We start from the raw sequence: 23,560 nt of genomic DNA, 5'->3' as shown, positions 1-23,560 counted from the left end.
GCACCTGTCAGTGGATGGAATATATAAGGTAGCAAGTAAACATTTTGTCCTCAAAATTGGTGTGTTAGCAGCAGGAAAAATTGGAAAGCGTTGGGATTTGAGTAACTTTGACAAGGGCAAAATTATGATGGCTAGATGACAAGGGTCAGAGAATCTCCAAAACTTCAGCTCTTGCGGGGTCTTCCTGGGCTGCAAGGTCAGTACCTATCAAAAGTGGTCCAAGGAAGGAAACACGGTGAACTGGCAACATGGTCATGGGGGGGGAGAGGCTCATTGATGCACAAGGTGAGTGAAGGCTGGCCCGTATGGTCCGGTACACAGGTATAGTCTGTACTCCTTGTAATATTATTTACAGAGACCCAAAATTTCCACCACAAGCAAGTACTATATGTGATCTTGTCCGTAGTATGTACATGTCTTATTTGTGGCTTGTATGTTTGATAGCTTTCAGTGCAATTGTTCTAAAGATGCTTGGCAAAAAGAGATGAAATGGTTTTTATTGATACTGATACCCTTATTGGGACTGCTTAATGATCCTTTATCGATACCACTATCAATACTTTACTATTATTTAGTGATGGTTATTTGGTAAGACCAGACCCAAGGTGCTAGAGGTCGACCGATTAATCGGGTCGGACGATTAATTGGCCGATTTTTGGCATTTTTTAACATAATCGGCATCGGCCAATATCCAAGTATATCAAGCCGATTATTAGGGAGGCGCATCTGTGGGCAGCCTAGTGTTGTCGTGGTGCCGCTAGAGTCATTTTCCAGCCGAGTGAGCAGCAGACCTCATCCAGTGCCTAAGGAGCTAACGGTAAGGATTCAATTCTTATTACTCCTTTATATTTAATTAAAAACTTTTGATATGTTACTGCCAACTTCGAGAAAAAACCTGAATAAGACACATGACATTCGGCTAATTTGGATCGTAGTTGAAGTTGCATTATCACAGAAGAGTTGCTATCATGTCACAATAAGTAAGCAATAATTTTGCAATTACAGAGTGAATCTGAGACTTTTATTTGTTCTGTTTGTGTGTCTTATATTTGAGAGGGTTGTCACTCAATGCAGAGAAATAAGTAATAAAAAAGAGACCAACGCACTATAGGCTAGTGACAGACTGGCTTTGCTTTGCTAACGGGTAGCTACAGACAGACCCGGTGCTAATACGGCACTGGAACCTTAACGACCGTTATCTACCGCACCGAATATCAACGCGGATTTCTGTGCTTCAGTTCGATGCTACTGTTATGCCAGTGCTTCTCTTGGATGCTCAGAAAACAGACGTTAGAATAACAGAAACATCGCTTTACATACCGTTAGCAGTGTTGGGAAAGTTCGCTTTCTACATGAACTAGTTCAAAGTTCAGTTCCTGCACTACAACCTGCAGCTCTTCAACTGGGAGTATTAGCCTAACAACTTTCAGTGGAGAATGGGTGGGCTGAAGACTCAGGGTCTGGAATTTGGATTGAAACTAAATATAATATTATTCACATTCCTTTTTGTATTGTTTTTTACAAATCTTCCTTCCCTCAGAAACAAGGAGATGGAGCTGCTAAGTAAATTGCACTAAAAACTTTAAACTTTATTTATTTTTTCATTGAAAAGTATATTTGACAGTTTATTTTCTTCTTACCCGTTTTGTTTATTTAATAATAAATCGGCAGCATTAATCGGCCATCGGCCGACCCGGATTTCAAAAGATCGGTATCGGCGTGAAAAAAAAACATATCGGTCGACCTCTACAAGGGGCATGAGGTAGGTCACTTGCGATAAATAAACATATATTAAAGGGTGCATATTAACTGCCTGGTTGTTTTTAATTTAATATTTTAAATACAGCTAAATGCTGTTTCTATAGCAGCAACATTAATGTTTACAACAACAACTAACTCAATAACTTTATCTGACATCACAAGTAGTGAGTGAGTTTAGAAAGAACAACATCAGTCTGTATCAGTCCCTCCTCTCTCGCTGGCTGCAGGTAAGTTACCAGGTAGAAGGAGGAGCGGCTGGTTTGTCTCAGCCAGCAGCTGAGTTTTTAAGACTACAGACCAGTCTGTGCTCCAGACAGACAGCTTTCTATTCAGCTTGTTTTTAACATTTGGCTAATGCCAAGCTAGCGTTAGCTAGCCATTTCTACATGTTTAACGTTACCTTACAGACAGGTGGATTGAGAAAGTATTGTCTTTTTACTTGTGAAGGTTTTATTGCACGTACCTAGAGTAACGAGCGTCGCTGTCATCAACTAACGTTACAGTAGTTTGGAGCTAACTTAACACTCACCGTATTCCACCGTGACGGCGCAGCCTCTCGCTCTGCTGCCGCTGTGTGTGTGTGTAGGAGCCCGCAGAGAGCAGGCAGAGACTGCAGCCTGATGATTTTCTTATCCATTGCATTTCAAATTAAATCACATTTGACGCTCGAGACATAACGTTACATCATCACCTTATTGATTTTCGGGTTTTGAGAAATTTTGGAACCGGGTCCTTTAGGAACCGGGTCTCAATCCCCATCCCTTGTCGTAATATTACAAGACTAACGTCATTAGCCTATTTAAAGAGAATTCATAATATTTTACTATATGCCCTATACTGCATTATGTTACTGATTCACTCTGACTTCCCTCGACCATCTAACAGACACAGAACTGGATGAGACGAGGAGGTGCTCATGCTGAGGGAAAACAAAACTAACCGACACCGGTGATCAGGCAGAAATCTCACGACAAATCCACACACGTTATCTTCAGCACCTCTCATAAAGTGCCTCTTACAATCCCCTCTAGCTTGTTAAAACAAGTTACCATCAGAGTCCAGAGCCACGATCGTAACATCATAACTGGTACCTTCTGAGCAACAGGTCAACATATATACATCTGTTTTTTTCCCGGAACAGGTATCAGCAGAAACATTTTTCTTTTATCAGGGAGCAGCATAACAGTATGTGCTCAGTAGCAAGTGTCCCTGCTAGTGAGGTGAAGTGCCACCAAAGTTTAATAGTCTTGAACTTTTTGTACGCGACATAGGGAGCACAAATCATTGAAAGAGAGACTGATCCTCGCCATTTGCGGGTTTCCAGAATCTATTACTGTTTTCTAAATAGGACATCAGCAGGAGGGAATTTGCACGGCATCCCCCAAAACTAGATGACGGTCTATCAGGTAAAGTTATTTAGCCTATAATTTTAAATTAAGTCAAATAGGCTACAGCTGTGTAGCACACACAAGCTGTTGCCATGGTTACTATCCATAGAGCACCTGCCGTTTACTCGCAGAGCGCTTGTCTTCTAGCAGTAGAAGACCCATTCACTACATTACTTACTGGAGGTCTAAAAGTGGGACAACAATCTTATTAGTAATAGCTAGTCTAGCTGAATGTAAATGCTCCGTATTTGTATATTTCTAGTCTTTTCCACCAGTCAAAGCGCTTTTACACTACATCTGCATTCACCATTCATACACATTCATACACTGGTGGAACAGCCGCCAGGGGCAATTCAGGGTTCAGTATCTTGCCCAAGGACACTTCAACACGCAGCCTGGAGGAGCCAGGGATTGAACCGCCAACCTTCCAATTAACGGGCAACCTGGTCTCCACAGCCGCCCCTGAAGCAAGCTAACGCTGATGTACCACGTCTGTTAAATGCAGTCAATGTAACGTTTTCATGCATGGATTTGTTTCATGTTAAATGCTCCGTACAAATTGCTCCGTACTTGTATAGCGCCTTTCTAGTCTTTTCAACCACTCAAAGCGCTTTTACACTACATCTGCCACCAGTCATACACATTCATACAAGTGCTCAAACGGAAACTAACATTCACACTCACTCATACACTGGCGAAACAGCCACCAGGGGCAAATCGGGGTTCAGGATCTTGCCCAAGGACACTTCGACACGCATTGAACCGCCGACCTTCTGATTAACGGCCAACCCGCTCTACCTCCTGAGCCACAGCCGCCCCCTTGTGTTCTCATGTTGTGAGAAACTGTCTCCTGGTGAGTCTGTCTGCACGTATCAAATTCTGCTCGATCATGATTTTGAGCACGCGTATGAGCACACACCTGGTTGCAATGTAAAAACAACACAGCTAATGGCCGCTGAAAACTATCCAACTAAAGACCTATATCTAACCGTCCTTTACTCTCTCTGATTCTGGAGTAAGCAGTTGCTAAACAGCTGTGTGACTTTCTACAGAGCAATAGTTTATTTGAGGATTTTCAGTCAGGATTTAGAGCTCATCATAGCACAGTGACAGCACTGGTGAAAATTACTAACGACCTCCTTATTGCATCAGACAAAGGACTTGTCTCTGTACTGGTCTTATTAAATCTTAGTGCTACATTTGATACCATTGACCATCAGATCCTATTACAGAGACTGGAACATTTCATTGGCATTAAAGGAACCGCTCTAAGCTGGTTTAAATCCTATTTATCAGATCGATTTCAGTTTGTACATGTTAACGATGAGTCCTCCATGCACGCCAAAGTTAGTCATGGAGTTCCACAAGATTCTATGCTTAGACTAATCCTATTCACCTTGTATAAGGTTCCTTTAGGGAATAAAGGAAGCATGTACAATGTGAAAACTTCTATTATAAATTGTCATTATATAAATAAAGCTGAAGTGAATTATTAGATTGCAGGCACTTGTGACGGGCGAGTTCAAGGTGAATCCAGTTATTTCTTGCAACTTTTAAAAAGGTGCCAATAATATTGTCCTTCTGTGTGGAAAAAGCTATTATTCTTGTATGTATGTTCTTCTGCAAAAAAAAAGAAAAACTATACAACCCCCTGTGGATACCAAAAGATGTTTAAATTGTTTAATTTTCTAGTTTGGATAAAAAGCCCTACTGGCTGCCACTAGTGGCACTCCTGCTACATTACATTCCACTCCAAGTAATGATTTCTTGCATACCCTTGTGTCCAGTTCTTCCGGTTCCTCGGGTGTGGTGCAGGCTGTGTTAACACTGCCGTTACACTCTGTGGTGTTAATCAACAGCGGGGAGTTTCCATTGGAAGAGGTTACAGACAGCTTCTAATGTGAAACAGTCAAACAGGAAATTAAATGCAGAACATTTCCATGTATTTTGAATGCTGAACATATATATTTTCTTACATGCTGAAATCATTTTCAAATCTAATTTTGAAGAAGAAGTATGTCACTTCCCTGTGCATCATCTGGCTTAATATAAGACAAATATTTGAATATCCAAATGCAGAGTGGGTGTGTGGCAGGTTTGACTCACTACACCGTTGATGCCATTCTTTCCCACAGGTCCTTTAGGAACAACTACTAGGTAGGTCTCGATGCCCCGCTCCCTCAGGTAGTCACAGCGGTCACCTCCGTTCCCTGGCTCCACATCAAACTCACCATGTAGACACTCCATGGTGCTCTGTGAGATGTGGACACGACTGGTCCACACATACAGAGGGGTCAAAGATTAGACAGATGATTAATCGACCCTTCATACATTACAAAGATGCTTTTATATAGAGTGCTGAATTGCAACAGTAGGCAAAATTTTCCTTAGTCGACACATCAGTGCTAACATATGAGACCATATGATGTCTGAGCAAAGTACACGTGGTAATGAAGACCATGAGATGTTGTTATATGCTATTAAACAGAAATCTTGACTTAAGTTTTTTTGTCAAACTGGTGAAGAATGAACATCCAAGCAAATTTCTATTATTTTGTTTAGTTTATTCTTTACAGTATTTATCAGTATTTTTTAATAAAATGTTTTACTTCTAGTGAAAGATAATTTTATTACCAGCTCTACAGTGCCTTCAGCCTCTTTTACAATCGACAATGTAGATTTATTTATCATTTTACAACAAAGGGTTGTATAATGAGATGAAGTTATACTTCCCTTTATAATACTCACAAAAAAAACGAATGTTACATACAAGCATGATATACGCTAGATGGGTGGATAAATAAGTCACAGAAATAAACTAGTTTGCATGGTGCAGTAGTTAGGATGAATTTAAAAGTCTCACAGCCTAGAGGGAAAAAGCTGCTCTGCAGTATGGTGGTGCAGCAGCTGAAACTTCTATCTCTCTTCCCAGAAGGCAGCAGGGTGAAAAGGTTATGGCTGGGTGGGTACTGTCCTTTAGTGTCCTTTGGGCTCTGCGTAGGCACCTCACCAATATCACTGCAGTTTCTGAGCTTTCTTCCCCAGCATGGAGATGTAAGATGGCCATGTCAGGTTATGGTCAGATGCTCTTGTTGTACTGGTTTTATGACCCACAAGTTCCTCTCTCAGGCTCTGATAAGCCCCTGTACACTACCTGCTCAGCACCAAACAGCAGACACGCACCGTTAAGAGACTAGCTGGTAAACACAGTGAATGAGTCAGTGAGGGAATATTGGGCCTAAATTCATTGGGTGTTAATTCAATTGGTGTTCATTGTTGTGTTGCAGTGTAATATGATGCCTTGTTCCTTCCTTGTAAACTTAACTTGGACATATAGACAGATATTTTTATACACCTACTTCTATGGACAACTGTTATGATACGTCTTTGACTTTGGTAGATAAGGGGTACGTAGAAAAAGATTGGTAAAATAAATAAACCACTGCTTGGTGGACTTGCTGAGTTTTTCCACAGTAAGGTGTTCACACAAAGGTCAACGGTGTTGTGGTGGCAGCCCGGCTGACGGTGAGTGTCCTGTTTTTTTTCCTCCCTTTTTGTCTGTGGTACTGTTTTTTCCCTGGTTTTCTCTGTTCTCTGCCTGCCTCCCTGTGTCTCCTCCCCTGTGCTCTCGCGGTCTCTCTCGCGGTCTCTGCATTTCCCTGGCATCCGCCTCTCCCTCAACTCCAGTCCCTCACCCCTTCTTTCCTTAATAAAGCCAGTTAAACCTGAGGATTGCATTTGGGTCCACTCTGTCCCCACACCACACCACTGTAAAACAAACGGTTTGATTTTTGTGTTTGTGTGATAAATTTGGAATTTTGTCATCTACCTTTTACCTCTAAAATTAAATCTGAGCTGCCTACATCAATACAAGAGTGGGCTGGACAAGGCCAGAAGAGGCTTACCAGCAGGACAGCTACTGTACTATCATCACCAGCCTTGTGGAATGACAATGCATTGTGTGGGTGACCTGCAATCCTGCAGCTACAGGGGTCTCAAACAGGCCAGGCCAAAGGGCCATGTTTTCAGGATGTGGGCACATTCCATGGAAAGTGTATGTGGGTAAATTGATGCCATAATTATGGAAAATGGACAGACTAAGTCACAAATAGATATTACAACTTGTAAACACAAAACACAATCTACAAATAGATCCTCCTTATGATCCGCAAATATAAAACATGATCTACAAAAAGATTAAAAATCCACAAATAAACACATCACGATTCACAAAAAGAAATCAGTAACTTGTACTTGAAAACCAGAATTTAAATGAATGCAAAGTTATTTGATCATATTCTGTTTGTAGATTGTGCCACATTTGTTTTCAAGAATTATGACACTACGGTTTCGCTGTGCTGACAAAATAATGCCATAATCATTGAAAATGAACGGACTATGAGTCAAAAGTGCATATTACAAATAGAAATCAGTGACTTGTACTTAACAACCTGCTGTCTCCTGTTATTAAGACTTGTAGAAAGATGGGACTGCAGTGTGGCATCTTTCCTCTGACTGGCAGCTTTGTGTCGCTGCTGTCTCGGTCACCCCTGTCAGAGACACCATTGCTCTGTTTGGGACTGTCTCTCTGCTCCAGGATGCTTCCCACTGAAGTAGCTGTGAGCTGCACTTCACACTTATCAGACGTGCTGAAGTTAACATTTGTGGGGAGAATTTTTGCCTGATCAGAAGTGTTTTCACTTTGTTTCGTTTTCCACCTCCCTGTCTCATTCTATGTCTGTGGGAAAAGGGGAAGCTCCCATATCAGCAGAGCAATAAAACAAGCTAATGTACAGTTTGGGACAGGAAGATTTTGGTAAAATATTACGACTTTGCTCTCATTAGATTGCGACTTTATTCTCGTAATATTACAACTTTTTTTTCTTGACATGTCAGAGAAGATCACAGATTTGTGGGTAATATGTGCAGAAAGTTTTGAACATGAGCAGAAAACCTGCTGAAACACGGGAGCTTTTAAAGTCCAGAAGTTTCTAAATGAATTTAAATAAAATAATTTATCATTAAGGTGAAAAGGTGCCACATGCACATTTAAAGAAGTTACTTTGTCAAACACAACTCAAAAGAGGAGGGAAGACTAAAGCACGCCTGCTAGTGTGCTGACTCAGCAGGGTGATATTATATGTTGATTTACAGGATAAACCTTTCTGAAAGCTTCACAGACCGCCTGAGAGTCTCACTGAATTATATTCCATTCCATTTTAGATTTGGAATTGTCACCTGCTGCCTGAATTTAGTGTTTACCTTTATATAAATAAAAACATTTCCACCATAAATTGATGCAGAAAAGGCACAACTTGGTGCAAAAAACCCCCATCAGAATTGCAGGAAACGTGTTAAAATGATATATGTGTCCCCTCCAATGTTGAAACCAAAACTACGCCTTTGACCATATATTTCTTTATGATAATGATTCTACTGGTAGTTGCTTGGTTCAGTTCACGTCATTAAGTCAGGATTTTCTGAAAAGTCATGGTAAATTAAACTTCGGAACAATGAGAAGCAAGGTACTGCATGGAGTTCATGCCTGTTCTTACCCTGGTATCCCTCCAGCCTCCATTTTATTGGCCACAGTGACGTCTGTAGACCAGACGTCGTACTGCCAGCGTTTCTGCCCCAGCACTCCGCCCAGGACTGTACCACTGTGCACTCCGACCCGCATGTCGACATCCGTCTGGGTCTTCTCTCGGACATACCTGTGGTTGGTACACAACATTAGTGCTAAATGTGGCTTCAGAATCAAATAGAGCTTAGTGACTTTGCATTGTCAACCAGTGCATACAGTTGGCGGGTTAAAAGTCAAAATCCCCTTCAAATTTCTACCTGGATACATAAAGATTGGTACTGATTTGAGCTTGTGCAGCGAAGTTATAACAACTTCCTGTGTCATGGTGCAGCATGGTACTTTGCTGCCATGCCAAGCATACACTGTTGAAGGAAAACTTACAATGTAACATCATCAATTTGTGACTTTTCTGAGATAGTTTTGAATTAGACATGGCCAACCTAAAAAATTTGGTCCATCACAGCACAGAAGTAGTAACTCCTTATTGCCAGTAGGTGGCGCTATGACTATGAGTGAATGAGCTTGTAGATGTGTTCAGGGCAGGACTTTTACCAAACCTGTCAAATTTAGTACAGATGTGAGAATGTACACTTAAGTTATAACAACTTCCTGTTTCGTGCCAAATCATTGATATTCCACTTTTAACTTTCTCTATTGCTCTGGTTTAATGGACATGAAATGCCTCCAAAACACTATTTGAAAACGACCACTGCAAGTCAGTGGGAAAGCAATTATAACTGCTACCGGACGTGGGATTCGAACCTGGGTCTGAATCAAAAGAGCTGCTTGGAAAAAAAATAAATACTCTAAGCGAGCTAAAGAAGCAGATGTCTGAGGAAGTCACAATATGATCATTTGTTGATAGAAATGTCCATTAAAAAAAAAAGCTTTTCAGCTATCATTTTGGTGTTATTAGTTAGTGCTTAAGTAGCTGAGCATAAAAATATACATCATTTGTCCACACTACAAACAGGAATAATGATTTAGCAAGTTAAAAAAAATTGGTGACGGGGGAGAACTCAGCCTGCAGTTACACTTAAGTTATAACAACTTTCTGTTTCGTGGCGAATCACTGACATGCTACTCCACGCCACGGACTGCCCTGGTCAACCAAAACTCACCATTTGTACAACATGTAATCACTGATGGGATAAGGCTGCACAGCAAAAATTTGAAGTCGCATGTACTACTTCACTAGGTGCACTTTGTAAGTGAGGAGTGTGTAAATTGCCAAATATGACTATATTAAATCCAAAATAGCCAATGTCCTGTTGGTTTTTGACCCTCATGGTGTGTGTTCAAAATTTTGTAAGTTTTCAAGAACGTTAAGGCCGTCAAAAAAGAAATGTATTTGCAGAAATATTTCTGCAGCTCAGTATTGGACTGAACATGCTGTGGCCAAGATCTGAACCCTCAATCTTGAAATCGGGCAGGGCAAGCACTTAACCACAGTGCTACTGAGATACACTGGTTATGTACCAATTTTAACTGTCTCTATTGCTTTGGTTGTCATGGAAATGAAATGCCTCCAAAGCACCAACAGAGGGTGCTCAATGACCAAACATTCCTGGCACACCACTGTTAAGCATATATTTTATTTGAGGTCTAGTCCACTGTTGTCAAATAAAATATACAGAGCTATAAACTATGTTAAGGAAACACTGATAGACGTAAACATTGATTGCATTGAGAAAGACTAAGATACAAATTTAAAAAACACCACAGTAAGTCAGTGGGAACTGAATACATGTTATACTTCAAAGCACCAATAGAGGGCAATCTATGACTACAAATGCATGGCACAGCACTGTTTTGCTTTCGGTTATATTTTCTGTGATGTGTAGTCCAGTGTTAAAACTGTAACTATAACATGAAGACACAGAAAGCGACTAAAAAATTAAAAACTTATTCCATGTACACTATAACTTAATTTAGAAAGAAACTGATCACTGCAAGTCGGTGGGAACTGAACTGCACACAGAACACAAAAGAGATGCCTGGGAAACCAGCACTGTAATCAAGCGAGCCATAAAGGAAGACATCTGGTGAACAATTTGATCATTTGTTGATGGTAAAGTGAATTTGCTTTAAAAAAAAAGCTTTTCAGCTACCATTTTGGTGTTTTAAGTTAGGAGACATCTTTAGTTTGTCTTCATCAAGTTCAAACTGGTGTTTAAAGTTGAAACCAATTATCATTGCTGCCGGCTGCGGGATTCGAACTCACGATTGGGGTACTTCTTTGTTTCTTGGTGAATCATCGATTTTGCCACGGACATGCCCATCGACGAAAACTCACAAATAGCACAACTTCTCATTGTCAATGACTTTAGATTGCACAGCGAAAATTTGAAGTCGATCCGATTAATTCTCTAGGAGTCTGTTAATGTGCGGAACCTGTGAATTGGCAAAAATGTCCGTTAAATTCAAAATGGCCAACTTCCTGTTGAGTTTAGGGCATCCCTCTAGGAGGCTTTTTTGTAGGTCTGGACATGATACATTTGCCACAAATATTTCGGAGAAACATGGTAATGGGGCTGCTCAGTAGAGGGTGCTAGTGAGCCATTTTAACACAACAATGTGCGAAAACCATATGACATGTACATTTTCTCCACCGTTGCATTTTGTGCAAAGTTTGGTGAGTTTTTGAGAATGTTTAGGCCGCCAAAAATGCCGTTACTTTGCAGAAAAATAATTCCTTCAGTTTTAATAGGGGTCCTCGCATGTTTCATGCTCGGGCCCTAATAATACACCAGTTCATGTTGGTGTTGTTCTGGAGAACATATCAGCAGACTTTTGAGGGCAGCACATATGAACGTCTTGTAAAACAGCTGGTTTTAAATCATTTAATAATGCAGGCATTCAGAGAAAATGACATCATATGGTCTTATCACAGATCATACCACCAGTTGTTTGCATTTGCCATACAGATTGGATCAGTGAAGCGGGCCAAATTGCAAACATGCAAGTTGGTCCCTGCAAATAGGCTAGTAAAGGACAAAACAGGCTGTTACAGAATCCATGTATATCTCCTTGATCTATATCTCCTATATCTCCTTGAATGAATGAATGAATGAATGAATGAATGCATATATAGTGTTACGTGCTACAGTTGAAACCAGAAGTTTACATACACTATATAAAAAGACACATATGCTTTTTTCCTCACTGTCTGACATGAAATCAGGCAATCACTTTTCCTGTTTTATATCCGTTAGGATTACCAAAATTATTTATATTTGTTAAATGCCAGAATAATGAGAGAAAGATATTTTTAACTTTTTTTTTATTACTTTCATCAAAGTCAGAAGTTTACATACATTTCTTTAGTATTTGGTACCATTGCCTTTAAACTGTATGACTTGGGTCAAACGTTTTGGATGTCCTTCCACAAGCTTCTCACAATAGTTGGCAGGAATTTTGGCCCATTCCTCCTGACAGAACGGTGTAACTGAGCCAAGTTTGTAGGCCGCCTTGCTCGCACACGCCTTTTCAGCTCTGCCCATAAATTTTCAATAGGATTGAGATCAGGGCTTTGTTATGGCCACTGCAAGACATTGACTTGGTTATCCTTAAGCCACTTTGTAACCAGTTTGGCAGTATGCTTCGGGGTCATTGTCCATTTGGATGACCCATTTGAGCCCAAGGTTTAACTTCCTGGTTGATATCTTGAGATGTTGCTTCAGTATTTCCTCATAATGTTTTCTCCTCATGATACCATCTATTTTGTGAAGTGCACCATTCCCTCCTGCAGCAAAACAACCCCACAACATGATGCTGTCACCCTCGTATTTCACAGTTGGGATGGTTCTCTCAGGCTTCCCCCTATTTCCTCCAAACGTAACGATGTTCATTATAGCCAAACAGTTCAATTTTAGTTTTGTCAGATCACAGGACATGTCTCCAAAAATTAAGGTCTTTGTCCCTGTGTGCATTTGCAAATTGTAATCTGGCTTTTTTATGTTTCTTTTGGAGTAATGGCTTCTTCCTGGCAGAGTGGCCTTTTAGCCTATGTCGGTACAGTATTTGTTTCACTGTGGATAATGACACACTCTTACCAGCTTCAGCCAGCATCTTCACAAGGTCTTTTGCTTTTGTTCTTGGGTTGATATGCATCTCTGGGACACAAAACCCGTCTCCTTCCCGAGCGGTATGATGGCTGGACATTCCCATGGTGTTTATACTTGCTTATAATTGTTTGAACAGATGAAGGTGGCACCTTCAGGCATCTGGAAATTGCACCCAAGGATGAACCAGACTTGTGCAAGTCCACAATTCTCTTCCTGATATCTTGGCTGATTTCTTTTGACTTTCCCATAATGTTACACAAAGAAGCAGTGTGTTTCAGGTGTGCCTTAAAAAACATCCACAGGTGTGTCTCTACTTAACTCAAATGTTGTCAATAAACCACAAACTTCTAAAGACATGACATCATCATCCAGGCTTTCCAAAATAGTTTAAAGGCATAGTAATCTTACTGTATGTAAACTTCTGACTTTGAAGAAAGTAATGAAAAATAGTCTAAAAATTCTGGCAGTTAACATATATAAATAATTTTGGTAATCCCAATGGACATAAACCAGGAAAGGTGATTGCCTGATTTCATGTCAGACAGTGAGGAAAAAAGCATATGTGTCTTTTTATATAGTGTATGTAAACTTCTGGTTTCAACTGTAAATACATAAAAAGTTAAATATACACAAGGTGCAGCAGGCGCTGCCCTTTAATCAAGAATAAATATTATATATTTTAATTATTTTTATATATTGTACATATTTGTTCATATTAAATTTTTTCTATTCTATATTTATGTTCTTGACTGTTGAAGTACTTTATCTTTCTTTTAATTTTCCGCAATGTGTTTATTGTATGTACCAAACATCAATGCAAACTGGAAAACAGTGAAAACCTACTTGGTAATAAAACATCTTCTGATAAATGTGAAATGTTATAAATAACAACAATAATACATTTAAAGGGGTAATATGTTTCAGTGGCCACTAGCGGTGCAGTTTTAAGATTGCAAGTAGGTGTGTGCTCGTGCGTGTGCTCACTTGAACTCATGAGCAAGGATAATCGGATAATCGCGGTTGTATGATTATACAACCGCGTTCATTCAGAGATCCCACAATAGATGCGGAAACACCGGCATGTGGCTGTGGCTTTTCACAAAAACATGTTCCTGGATCAGAGGCAGATCAAATCAAACCCCTTTTCGGCTCCGTAACGTTATCTTTCAGACAGGGCAGCCAGTCGCCCTATTGGCATAATCCTCCCGGAAAATGAAATTTTTATCAGCTTGAGGTTGAACTAATCCATGGTCGTTACATGATAACGTTACATTTACTGCATTTAACCGACAAGATACATTGTTAGCTTGCCTGTCTGCTTTTCAGTAACTAACATTACTGCATTTAACCGACAAGATACATCGTTAGCTTGCCTGTCTGCTTTTCAGTAACTAACATTACAATTTGTGTATCTTTCACCGGAGGCTCAGTAATGTGAGCACAGCTAAATGTATTGGATGATAACAAAACGGTTAGTGAGCTGGACTGAATATTATAACTGAGATTGTTACCACACTTTATAACAGTTAGACCGCAATAAGTAAAGTAACTGTACTGAATAACGTTAGTCCTTTCACTGTGTTGTTGTCCTGTGCATTATGTTGCGTTATTGTATATTATGTGGGTCACATAAGTTACAGCGACTGAGACAGTGGAGAAGCTATGTACTTGGGTATCTGTAAAACCACAATAAATCTAAATTGAACGTTACGAAGCAAACTGCGGTGGATCATTGCCAACTTAGCTGGCTGCCCCTGCCCTGCATCACTATAGGCTAGCATAAACACATTTGCTTTGTAGCGTTACATCCTTTCTTGCAGGCTAAATCAGCACTTTGACATAATACCGGTGGTCCACAGTATAGTAATATGGATCACGTTTGCTGTTGAAGTAATTTGGAAGTCATAACGTTACAACTTAGTATTTTGCACCGGCTAACGTTAGCAACCGGTTGGCGTTTAAATTAAAGTGTCCAAGAAAGACGCAAAAATTGGCATTTGCAGACACTGTTCCGCTGAATTATCTCCTAGCACATCCACTCCATCTGTGGCAGACTTCTTAGAAAAGGCAACAAACGGTCTGACCCACTTTGAGTATTTCTGTCACTCGTTTCTGAGAAGGCGATTAAGCTAGCTGCACCTACATTTGGAGTGCACACATATTCAAGCCTTTATGGTAACTGAAACGGACCAGAGCGAGTCATTTTCTCTCTTTACAAAGACAAGTGTTGCAGTATGAGAGTCCTACCTGAAGAGAGGCTATGAAGTCTTTATGTTACGCAATACGAGAACCACATACAACATTTATCATATTGGGTGGGAATTTAGTGCAAGGATACACATGTGACAAAGTCCAGTCTTAAAAATAAGGTGTCTATGCAGTATGGAAATAAGATTAATTGGATTATATTCACAGAAAGTATAAAACATAAGTAAATGGACACATGTAATTTACTTGACAGGACCCTCTTGGGCCTCTGACCCACCCACCATAGTCTCTCCAAATCCTGTGAGAAACACTGAGAGAAAAGCACATTTTGACTATTTAATTTATGCAATGGTAAAAAAAAAAAAAGGCAAAAATGTGAATGTAATTGTTCGGTGTTCGGCAAATTTTGTGTTAGAATCAGTGTTGTGCTGGGAGCTGGTTGATTTGTGGTGTTAGTGGACTGCATTTAGTTAGCTGCGGTGTTGTCGCTGTAGTCGGAGAGAGGCTCGGGAGCGCACACAGGGCTACGGTGGTTCATTTCTAAGTGAGGCTACAGCCCATTGACAAAAAGTAAAAGAGTGATTTATTAACAAGTAATGTCATTGAAGAACTACATATGGCTCCTTTAATAGTACAGTAATTCCTTGCACAGCTTCCTGTGATTGGTTCAAATGATGTTCACACCAGTTATGAACCACTCCAGAGTTCTGACAGCAGTCCGAGACCACCCGTTCGAGGCGGACTAGACAGCAGTTGTTTGGTCAGCACCAGAGTTTGACTTCGGTTTTCTTAGGCTGCTTTCTCCAGCTCATGACCCCCTTATCCCTGTACTTACGAGATGGCCTCCACCATGGCCAGGCCCATCATGATGGAGCAGGCAGCATGATCCTCCCTGTAGTCCGGCAGCCCACAGATACAGTAGTAGCAGTCTCCCAGAATCTTGATCCTCAGCTGATGATATTTCTGAAGAGGTAGATAAGGTTTAGTCAGAGAGATGGTAATAGCTAACTGTGATATCTACATCCTTATCCATCTGTCTTTTTTAGCAGTTATAAAAAAAACACAGGAATGGGTGGCCTTTGAAACATTCTGTAATTTCAGTTTGAGTAACTGATCCAGCTGGCTTCTCAGACACCAAAACACCATGCAGCGGTTTTTAATGCACACAGATTTTGTCCATTTTATTGTATTGTGTGTATTGTCCTTACTCCCAAACATCCCTGGGAGAAAAAGGACAATACACACACACACACACAAACAATAAAATGGTTTTATCAGCCATGTCTTGACCACCGGATAATTCTGCCTACGTAACTGTGACTATGCATAATAATTTGAAATGAAAGATGGATATAAATTCTAAATGTCTAAACAACTAGAACAAGCAAATGTCATGAAATCACTGTTAGGTAACAGTGTGAAACTCACTGCAGCCAGTTTGTCAAAGCGAGCAAAAAGCTCGTTGAGCAGTTTGACCAGCTCCTGAGCGCTGCAGGACGACGACAGCTGGGTGAAGCCCACGATGTCTGCAAACAAAATACTGCACAACAACAAGAGACAGATACAAGACAGAACATTAGTACTGACATCATGCTGCTAGTCACATAAACAGTATCCCCCATGCACATTTTCACTGTTGTAATCTGTCATATTGTTACACATCTGAGTTAGAATCTGTGATCAGCCTATCACTTCAGAGCAGCGCCAGTTGGGTGTTTTGGAGTGCCTCCATTCATCCTACACCAGTAGGGGGGAGTCAAACCAATAAAGCCATCACATTATTTCACGTTATCACAATATTTAGAGAATGTCATATCATAAATTTGGCCATCTTTTCTGTTAAGTTTAAATAATTACTTAAGCTTAAACATACCTATCACAACAGAAGATTCAGAAACCAAAAATGAGCTGAAGAGAACTGCAAACATTGAATCAGTTTAAATTAATCAATGGCACAAAACAAACACTTCAATCTTGGTCATATAAATCCTTATAGATTTTTTTGTGTAAAAACCATATCTTGGGACAGTTACATTCATCAGTTAAAATCCCTAATTTTCGTACATATGTATCAGCACCATGTCTGACACCTGTGATGTGTAATTTACACTGCAAATACAAGGCTGTTTCTAGCAGTGCTTCACTGCTCATCCCAGGGGATACATTGTCTACCATTAATTACCTCGACTGCGGTGGCCCAGTTTATTTGTCCCGCCACATCTTCATAATGAACCAAATATATTTTTACACTTCATAAAATAACATAAATATGGGGCCCCTCCTGGGGTCAGCTGAGGAAAAAAAGAGCTATGAGTCTCGTTTACAAATCTCTTAATTGATGTAATATATGTAAGGTGCAGACAGCCATTCAGCTCCGCACCATGGCGCGCACTTGTGTTGCTGCATATGTAAATTGACTTGATATACCTGCCCTGAAGGTAATGATATAGCTATGTGTGAAAAAGACACGGTCAAACTACAAAAAGGAGTTTGCTTGCCATGTTGTTGACTTGCATCCAGCAGCTAACGTTAGCTTGCTCCGACAATAAAGCTGCTGTTAGCGGCTCGCTGTGCAGTGAGGTGACAGACACTCTTACTATGCTATATGGCACCAAATTACTTCATTGATGAAAGATGTGATACTACCGCATACATGGCTGTTGAGTCCTAACATATTGCAGTGGTGGAAATTACTTCACCATGACAGCCCTATGTAGGAGGAATACAACTGGGTTAGAAACATCTAAACTCAGCTAACAATGTGAGGAAGCTGTACACAAGTTACTGTCAATAGTAAAAGTACCATGTCAAGACTAAGCACAGCAATAAGACACAAGATAATTATACTGCATCAGCAAGGTCTCTCCTAGGCATACATTTCAAGGCAGACAGGGGTTTCCAGGTGTGCTGTCCAAGCTCTTTTGAAGAAGCACAAAGGAACAGGCAACGCTGAGGACCGTAGATGCAGTGGTCGGCCAAAGAAAGATGAAAGACACATCATGTTTACTTCCCGTTGCAATCGGAAGATGTCCAGCAGTGCCATCAGCTCAGAGCTGCAGGAAACAGTGGAACACTGGTACACCCAACTACTGTCCAGAAAAGTCTGGTCAGAACTGGCCTTCATGGTGACTTGCAGCCAAAAAGCCTCCAACATGGAAACAAGGCCACACGACTAAACTATGCACAGAAACACAGGAACTGTGATGCAGAAAAAAATGGCAGCAGGTGCTCTGGACTGATGAGTCAAAATTTAAAATATTTGGCTGCAGCAGATACTTATCCATCATGCAGTTCCATCAGGGAGGCATCTGAGGCCCAAAATCTATTCTGCAGCCTGACAATAACCCCAAACATACGGCGAATGTGATTCAGAACAATCTTGAGCATAATGAAGAACAAGGACTCCTCAAAGTAATAATAATAACTTTATCTATATAGCACTTATCAAAAGTACAAAGTGCTTAACAAAAGAGATATAACACCACTATAAAGATAAAATACATGAGGACAAAATCCCAAGTAAAAAATATTTACTATAAACATAAGCCTAGAATAAATAGCAACTTTATAGGACTAAAACAAACACCATAAGAAAAAACAGGTAACTCAGATAAAATCAGTATATGCCTTCTGATAAAAGTGTGTTTTAAAAAGAGATTTAAAAGAAGACACTGACTCTGAGAGCCTTGCTTCCTCGAGCAGGTCGTTCCAGAGCCTCGGGGCCCTGACAGAAAAGGCTTGGTCCCCTTTAGTTCTAAGCCTAGACACAGGAAGAGGACGACCCCGAGAAGATCCCGGCCGGAAAGGTCTAATATATAACCAGGAGCCAAGCCATGGAGAGCCTTAAAAGTAATCAATAAAATTTTAAAATCAATGTAAAGAGGCTAAAACAGGAGTGATGTGATCGTACCTTTTGGTTCTAGTTAAAAGCCAAGTAGCTGAATTTTGTAAAGTCTGTAGACGTTTTAAGGTTTTATGATTAAGACAAGAGAAAAGGCTGTTGCAATAATCAAGATGTGAGGAAATAAAAGTATGGACAACAATTTCCGCATTTCTGACACTTAGAAAGAAAGGCCTGATTTTTAGCAATGTTTCTGAGCTGATAAAAACAAGACTGGACAAGTTTAGTTACGTGTTGCTCAAAACATACATTTTTGTCAAATAAAACACAGATTTCTTGAAACAGGCTTGATGTGTTGCGACAGCTGACCAATAGGTGGCAGTATTTGTTTTGCGAGGTGTTGGGGACCAATAACAAGATTTTTTTGATGGAGTTTAGTTGAAGAAAGTTATTTGACATCCAGTCTTATATCTACCAGGCAGTCCTGTAGGGAGTTTAGCATATTCAGGTCAGTGGGCTTTACAGGAATGTACAATTGTGGATCAGCAGTGTAACAGTGGAAATAAATACCATGTCTGTGAATCACTTCACCCAGGGGGAGCATATATAGAGAATAAAATTGGACCAAGAACTGACCCTTGAGGCACACCATAATTAATAAGAGAATATGATGACTTAAAATTGTTAATACAAAGACGTCCTATCTGACAAGTATAAAATAAACCAGTTCAGAACAGTTCCCAATATACCCACCCAGCGCTTCAGTCTGTCCAAGAGAATGCCGTGTTCAATAGTATAGAGCGCTGCACTCAAGTCCAGCAGTACCAGAATAGAGCACCAACCGGCATCTGCATTCAATAAGAGATCATTGGTGACTTTCAGAAGGGCTGTCTCTGTACTATGGTGTTGTCGGAAGCCAGACTGGAATTTTCAAAGGTGCTATTCCAATCCATGGCAACCAATAGCTGCTTGGATACAATCTTTTCCAGGATCTTTGAGATAAAAGGCAGTTTTGAAATAGGGCGATAGTTGTCAAGGATACTGGCATCCAGGCCAGGTTTTTTTCAGGATTGGCTGAACACAAGCAGTTTTAAAATAGTCCGGGACACAACCAGTGGACAGAGAGCTGTTTTAAAACTGATAACAAATGTGTGCCAATACACTCAATGATTTCAAATAAAAACCTTGTTGGAATAATGTCAAGAGGGCTGAACGAAAATCTCATCTGAGAAATAGTTTCTAAAAGTACAGGCATCCTAGTTGATGTGTAGTGGCTCCAGGAGTACAGGAATGGCTGCACAATACCTAAGAAGGCAGGGTTAGGGCAAATACTTAATCTTAATAAATCCACCTTATAAGCAAAGTGTATTAAAAACTCCTCACAGTCCACGTCACACTCAACGGAGGCACAAGGAGAGGGTGGGTTTACTAACTGATCTACAGTTACACTTATTTGGACTCTAGGGTTGTGCTGATGAGCAGAAATAAGATCTGAGAAATAGCATGCTCTTGCCTCTTTAACCATGCTATTATACAGGAGTAGTAGTTCTTTCATGGCAACATTGTGGACCCGGAGCGCTGATTTCTTCCATCTACGTACAGCTTTTCTACAATCACGTTTACAGTTCCTAATAGTACAATTTTGCCAGGACTGTTTTTGCAGTTTTTGAGACTTTTTCAATGTGCAAGTGTACCTTTTGAAGGTACACTTGCACAAATTTTACACATACTTTTGAAAGGGTGGTCACACCAAAAACTGATTTGATTTAGATTATTCTTCTGCTCACTCACTTTGCATTTTAATTGATAATTATAATATTTTAACATGTCTATGTGAAAGCATTCTTACTTTACAGCATTTTTCCACACCGGCCTAAAACTTTTGCACAGTACTGTACATCACCAGTATGTTTTGTTGGACTTCACGCAGCCCTGTGACTCATCCACTTTGTGTGCAAATAGGGTCTTAAAGAAGAGGTTTAAAACAAATGATTAAACAACAATCATCAATTTATCACAGCAAACAAAAGAAAAAACTGATTCTGAAGATTCTGATAAGGCATTTGATAAAGTAAATTGGACATTTCTATTTAATACCCTTGTAAGTTTGGTTCATTTATACCTCACCGATGGCTAGAATAACCACATCACAAATATTCACACTTCATAGCGAAACCAGACAAGGATGCCCACCCTCGCCCTCTTTATTTGCTATTTCCTACCTACTTTCTAGTAAATCAAATACAGTACCTTTATTAAATGGATTCAGCAACACAAACACAACCACAATGGGCACTTACAGAATTACAGATGCACCTAGCTAAGCAAGCTAGCTAGCTCCGTACACAGCTGTTAGTTCCGCCGTCTCGTCCAAATATGGTCACTTCCGGGCACTTCCTGGTTGCAAAAACGAGGCTTCAAAATAGCGGTCCACAAACCAACTGGTGACGTCACGATGACTACGTCCATTTCTTATATACAGTCTGTGGTTGGGGGTGTGACCATTATCAATCACAGAGTTTGGTACTGATTTGAGCATGTGCAGCGAAGTTATAATAACTCCCTCTTTCATGGCAAAGCATGGTACTTTGTACTTCAGTTCAGTATTGGAGTCAACAAGCTGAGACTGGGATTTGCGCCCTCAACCTTTAAATCTGAAGGGCAAGCCCTTAACCACTGTGCTATTGAGATACACTATAAGACTAATGCTTGTAACTTTATCCCTTGCTCTGATTTTGAATGGACATGTAATGCCTCCAAAGCACGAAGAGAGGGCAATATATGATCACAAATGCTGGACACAGCATTGTTTTGCTTGTACATATATTTTCAATTAAAGCTGTAAAACCCTTCACTTTGGAAGGCCACATCTCCTAAACTCATTTTTTTAGCAAACACTAAATGCAACTTTGAAAGGTCAACATCTTTTCTGCAGCTTAAAGTTCAAATGGAGATGTGTATGTATGAGATGTGGGAGGGTGGGTGTGTGGGTGTGTGTATACACATTTTTGTATATATATATATATATATATATATATATATATATATATATATATATATATATATATATATATATATATATATATATATATATATATACATACACATACACACACACACACACATTTATTAGAGAGAGAGATAGATATAGATATATAGAGATATAGATATATAGAGATATATATAGATCCTATAAGTGTCTTAACTGTTAATTACTGCTTATTCCAAAAGAAAAGTGGGTGGGGCTACCATCCAATCACAAGGATGGAATCCACTAAATCCACTACCCTTTTATGTGAACAGTGTACTAGCAATGTTCCAACTCTAGTCACAAACTGTCTGAGACTCAAGGCGTGAAAGTGGGTGCACTTGCTTATTATCCTGGCATACTCTGGTGTTGCATCAGCTTTAGAGCCAGAGCCAACAGTGAACTCGTAGATGGTAGATATTAGGCTGAAATCAGAATCATAGAACCATCCCTCCTCCCCCCAAAAAAAAGAAAGATGAGAAAGGAAACAAAAAAGGGACAGAGCCATAAGATCCATATCAACTTCAAAGATCCCCAATCACTATAATTAGTTTCGATAAAGATCAGTGATGTTTTTGTCTTTAATTAGAAAATTTGAGAACTGGGGAGTCTCTGGAACCCTATCAAGGATCCATGTAGATAGATAGACCCCAGCAACACCTTGCTAAAAATTAAAAATTATTATTCCTTCAACCCATTTTCTGGGTTGGTTGTGTTGGGTTAAAATTATAGGTTATTTTTTCAGAGAGTAACCCATGTTCTGGATTATAGGGTTGGCTTTTTCTCTCTCAAATTCAAATTAACTTTATTGGCATGAATGTATAGCCTCCATCCCGCAGTTGTTCTGGAATTTTTTCACAACAGTGGTTTGAAATAACCGTCGCTTCGCGCTTGATCCATTTTGGCCTGTGCTTCTTCGGTGCAACTTCGTTGTGTGTTCAAGGTAAGTGAGTATTTTCAGTGTTGATGTAACATAAACTTTTCTGTGTCCATATCCCCGTTGCTAGTTTTGCACCATTTGCTGAAAAAATTACCATGGCTTAGTTGCTACGTTGAGACTAGCGTTAACAGTGGAAATTCTGCGGTTGCCATGTACATTTAACTAGTTTAAAGTCCGTGTAAAGTCTCACATGACATGACACAACCAATGTTTGAAGACTTTAAGCCTTAAATTCAAGCCAGTTATTGAATGTTGTCAAATAATTGAGAGTTGTTTATTTTTCTATTTTTATAGAGAGTTTAATTTAATGCAATAAAAATGATGTTAGTAAAAATCTCCTTCTTCTGCCTGCACCACACTGTGACAGATATAATGTAAAACAAAGTTTTATTTTCTGAAATAAGGCATACTGGCATAGTAACCCAAGTTAGGTTATTTTTGACCCAACTCCTGGGTTAAAAAGGGACCAACTAATTTCTGGGTTATTTCAACCAAGATATTGGGGTTGTTCTTTTGACCCAGAAGTTGGGTTATAGTAACTACAATATTGTTGTTTTTTAACCCAACATTTGGTTCAGGTATTTAACCCAGAAGTTGAGTCAAAAAGAATAACCCAATTTTCTGGGTTGAAATAACCCAGAAATTAGTTGGTCCCTTTTTAACCCAGGAGTTATAAAAACCCATAATGGGTTATTTTTGACCCAGGAGTTTTTAGTGTGTAGACAGGATTCAGACAGACATAC

The 23,560-nt window shown here is 39.8% G+C and overlaps 1 protein-coding gene across 3 annotated transcripts in view; it reads right to left on the bottom strand.

Moving 5' to 3' along the window:
• The window catches only part of adcy3a (adenylate cyclase 3a), a 77,035-nt gene that overhangs the window by 30,759 nt on the left and 22,716 nt on the right, over positions 1-23,560 (bottom strand). For 2 of the 3 annotated variants that reach the window (XM_038710307.1, XM_038710308.1), the window contains 5 exons: positions 16,437-16,548; positions 15,844-15,971; positions 8,705-8,863; positions 5,256-5,421; positions 4,925-5,044 (listed from right to left, as the gene is read on the bottom strand). In XM_038710307.1, the coding sequence (XP_038566235.1) occupies positions 4,925-5,044; positions 5,256-5,421; positions 8,705-8,863; positions 15,844-15,971; positions 16,437-16,548 (685 nt within the window). The remainder of the gene's footprint in view (positions 1-4,924; positions 5,045-5,255; positions 5,422-8,704; positions 8,864-15,843; positions 15,972-16,436; positions 16,549-23,560) is intronic. The other variant, XM_038710309.1, reaches the window with a different exon arrangement.

Source organism: Micropterus salmoides, unplaced genomic scaffold (genome assembly GCF_014851395.1).
Source record: "Micropterus salmoides isolate LMB-PRFRI ecotype aquatic unplaced genomic scaffold, ASM1485139v1 Ms_hic_scaffold_11, whole genome shotgun sequence".
Classification (NCBI taxonomy): Eukaryota; Metazoa; Chordata; class Actinopteri; order Centrarchiformes; family Centrarchidae; genus Micropterus; species Micropterus salmoides.
This window is presented reverse-complemented; position numbering and strand designations above follow the sequence as displayed.